The sequence below is a fragment of the Myotis davidii genome, unplaced genomic scaffold, assembly GCF_000327345.1.
Source record: "Myotis davidii unplaced genomic scaffold, ASM32734v1 scaffold936, whole genome shotgun sequence".
Lineage (NCBI taxonomy): Eukaryota > Metazoa > Chordata > Mammalia > Chiroptera > Vespertilionidae > Myotis > Myotis davidii.
Window position 1 is genome coordinate 171,496 of NW_006287077.1, and position 4,030 is coordinate 175,525.

General features: G+C 58.0%; 1 protein-coding gene across 1 annotated transcript in view; it reads left to right on the plus strand.

The window, feature by feature from the left end:
- The first annotated feature begins 1,124 nt into the window (after positions 1–1,124).
- The window catches only part of LOC102774464 (zinc finger protein 135), a 16,072-nt gene continuing 13,166 nt past the window's right edge, over positions 1,125–4,030 (plus strand). Inside the window, exons 1-2 of the mRNA XM_015560796.1 lie at positions 1,125–1,937; positions 2,186–2,281. Of these exons, the coding sequence (XP_015416282.1) occupies positions 1,787–1,937; positions 2,186–2,281 (247 nt within the window). The 5' untranslated portion in view covers positions 1,125–1,786. The remainder of the gene's footprint in view (positions 1,938–2,185; positions 2,282–4,030) is intronic.

Below are 4,030 nucleotides of genomic sequence, written 5' to 3' on the forward strand. Positions count from 1 at the left end.
TTTACAGCAGCATAGTATTCCATCGTGTAGATGTACCACTGTTTTTTAATCCCATCTGCTGATGGGCACTTAGGCTGCTTCCAGATCTTAGCTGTGGTGAATTGTGCTGCTGTGAACATAGGGGTGCAGATATCCTTTCTGAGTGGTGTTTCCGGGACCTCCTGGTTCCTAGGTATATGCTCAGCCCCTGATTGTTAGCGAGAGAGGAAGCAGCGGGGAGCGGGGAGATAGAAACATGGGTCAGCTGCCTCCTGCACGCCCCCCCACTGGGGATGGAGCCCGAAACCCAGGCATGTGTCCTGGGCAACGCTTCTGCGCAGGGGAGGGCGCCGGACGAGACACTCTGTCCAGCCCGTTGGTGGGTTCTTGCACGTGCCCCGACCTGGGCTCACACCTGCACCCTCGGCCTATGGGGCGGCGCTCTCCCTGCCGGGGCTCTGTCTGCTTGGAGGTTTTCTTTTAGCTCCTTTGTGAGTTTTGTTATGTGGCCTTTATTATCGAGTTGTAAGATTTCTTTGTATCTTCTGGATACAGACCTTTTATCAGATTAGTGTGTTTTGCAATTAGTCTCTTCCATTACGTGGTGTCTGTTCGCTGGGTCTCCTCTGGCGCAGAAACGTTTTTCATGTTGAGGACGTTCGTTTCCTTCCTGCTGTGCTTTCTGCTGCCGTCTCTAAGAGCCCTTTGCCAAGTCCAAGGGCATGAAGACTATCCCTGTGTTTTCTTCGAAGAGTTCAGTCGCTTCCGCTCACGTTTATGTGAGGCGGGGACCGACTTTATGCTTCTGCACGCGGCTCCCTGCTTGTCCTGGAGGACGTGTCTCACAGCCACGCAGGCCCCGCCACAGCCCCGCGGAGACAGGAAACGAGGAGCCCGTGTGGGTCCGTGCTCCCTGCTGCTCTTTGTTGTTGTCAGTTCTCACCCGAGGACATTTTTCTGTAGATCTTGAGAGAGAGTGGGAGGGAGGGGGAGAGACAGGAAGAGACACACACATCGACTGGTTGCCTCTGGTACGCACCCTGACCAGGCCCGGGCATCGAGCCTCTAACCGAGCCTCTAACCGAGGTCCGTGCCCTTGACTGGAACGGAACCTGAGGCCCTTCAGGCCACAGGCCGATGCTCTATCCACTGAGCCACACCGGCCAGGGCTGTGGGGCACGTTTTAAGTGCATTGTATCAATTTCTAAAAATTAAGAGTTTTCCCTTGAAAACATGACCTAATTTTCAGCTTCTCACCAGAGACGGGCAGTTCTGACCACTGGAGGCCGCGTTTCCCCACAGTCAGTTGAGTCCAGCTGCCCCTGTACACGGGGCCCATTCCCTGTCCCCTCCAGTGTCACCCTCGGGTTAAACGCTTGCACTGGCCCCGCCAGCACCGGGAGCCTGTTCGGTCCCCGAGGGCAGGGGGTTTCTGACTCTTCACTGTAGCCCTCTTGTCAGAGCGGCCAGGACTGGCTTTGAGTCTGAGGGGTCGTGTGAACTGTAGATGCATAACAAACCATCCCAGGCCCAGGGCCTCGACAGCCGCCGTTCTGTGGCCCACGGATCTGAGAGGCAGGAGCGCGGACGGTCTCTGTCCGCACCCTCACCTGTCTGAGACCAGTTGTAGGTCTGCGGTGGGTGGTTCGATCTTGCTGGCGGCTCTCACATGTCCTCGCTGTGCCGTCCACAGGACATGTAGAAGCCCAGTGGGTGCCAGCGGGACCCGGCTCACATCCCAGAAGGTGCACTCTCTCCTCCTCCCCACGCCTCCTCTTCCTGCGAGCGCTGAGGGGACACCCAGCTGATGAGCCTGTGTGTGATCTTTCAGGAGCCGGTGACCTTCCGGGACGTGGCCGTGGACTTCTCCCCGGAGGAGTGGGGGCGGCTGGGCCCGGCGCAGAGGACGCTGTACCGGGACGTGATGCTGGAGACCTTCGGGCACCTGCTCTCCGTGGGTGAGGCCGCCGCCCGAGCTGAGAGCAGATTCCTGCCCTAATTCTTCATGGGTAACAGGCCGTAGAGCCTGGGGTTCTCCGTCCCCGAGGGACCTGTGGACGGGGAGGTGTCCGCCCCTCTCTGTCCCATTGCAGAGCCTTCTCCTGCGTGAGACTCCCCGCCTGGCGGTCAGGGGTCCAGGGCTGGGGGCGGGGCAGCTGCTTCGTGTCCCGAGCAGAACCCACATTCCGAGTCTCTCTGTTTCCAGGGCCTGAGCTTCCCAAACCGGAAGTCATCTCCCAGCTGGAGCGAGGCGCTGAGCTGTGGGTGGTGGAGCACGGTCTCGCCCAGGGCTGCTGTCCAGGTGGGGATCCCTCTGGGGCGCTGCTGGGAATGGGTGGTGAGCCGGGTCCTCCAGACCAGTGCTCACAGCGAAAGGTGACGGGGAAGGTCCAGAAAGGGGAAAGGGCGGGCGAGGCCACGTCCAGAGGAAGGCAGGCTCCAGGTCGCCGTCCCCATGGGCTCCGGGTCGCCGTCCCCATGGGCTCCAGGTTGCCGTCCCCATGGGCTCCAGGTCACTGCTCCCCTGGTGCTGAGTCTGGTGGTGGTTGCAGCAGCCAGAGAAAGTGGGCCCAGCTTCACCTCAGTGCACTAAGCAGGGAGCCCTCCTGGGCCTGGAGGCCTGGGCCCGGCCGCTCCCCAGGGTGTCCTGAGGTGGGCACCCCGCTTGCCTGTGGCCTGTGACTCGTGTTTTCTAAAACTGAGCTGCTCGCCTGCCCTGAGCCCCCAGGCTGCTGCTCCCCGCTCCTGATGGCAGGCTCTCCGTCTGTTGGGGTCACTGCTTGATCCCCAGCATCTGAGGTCAGATAGCAAGTGTTTTAGGCTTTGCGGGCTGCGTGTAGTCTGTTCTCTCTCACCATGAACACAACAGCCTAAAACAACACACACTGGGCAGGGAGAGCGGGTGGGCTAGAAGGGGTCAATGGTGGAAAAGGGGCGTTTGTAATACTTCCAACAATAAAGGTAAGTTTTAAAAACAGTCACACACACTGATTGTCTCAGTTCTGTCAGTCAGACCCGGCTGGTTTTCCTGCTCCGGGTCACATGGCCGTGGTCATGTCAGCCAGGCGGGGGTGGGGCTCACTGGGAGGCCGCACCGGGTTGCTGGCCCAGTTCAGCTCTGTGCGTCCTGGGACTGAGGGTCCGGGTCTTTGCAGAGCATCGTCCAAGGGCTGTTCTCAGCTCCGAGAGGCTCCTGCACTCCTGACTGATGCCCCTGCACAGGCGCTCCCCCTCCTCCTCCCTCGTCCCATAAACATTGAGGCCACCCGGGTAACCCAGATTCTTTTTTTTTGTATTTTTTATTTTAATCCTCACCAGAGGATATTTTTTCCATTGATTTTTATTTTATTTTATTTTTTTAATGAGATTTTTTTTAAATATATTTTATTGATTTTTTACAGAGAGGAAGGGAGAGAGATAGAGAGTTAGAAACATCGATGAGAGAGAAACATCAATCAGCTGCCTCCTGCACATCTCCCACTGGGGATGTGCCCGCAACCCAGGTACATGCCCTTGACCGGAATCGAACCTGGGACCTTTCAGTCCGCAGGCCGACGCTCTATCCACTGAGCCAAACCGGTTTCGGCTCCATTGATTTTTAAAGAGAGTAGAAGGGAAGGAGGGGTGCGAGAGAGAGAGAGAGAGAGAGAGAGAGAAACATTGATGTGGGAGAGGCCCACTGATAGGTTGCTTCCTACATGTTCCCTAAATACATTTTTATTGATTTTAGAAAGAGGAAGGGTGGAGAGAGAAACATTGATTGGTCGCCTCCCTCATGCACCCTGACTAGGAACCAGACCCACCACCCAGGCATGTGCCCTGACTGGGAATCGAACCCGTGACCTTCGGTGCACGGACCGTGCTCAGCCAACAGCCACACCGGCCAGGGCCCAGCTCCCTGTTGTGAGGGTTGAGGGCAGCTGACGGCACCTTCCTGCCGCCTGCAGACCCTCCGGGGCAGACCCTCCGGGGCAGACCCTCCGTGGCTGTGACTGGACCGCAGGCCGGAGGTGAGAATCCCTCCTGTCTGTGGTGCATATCCTTTTTTTTC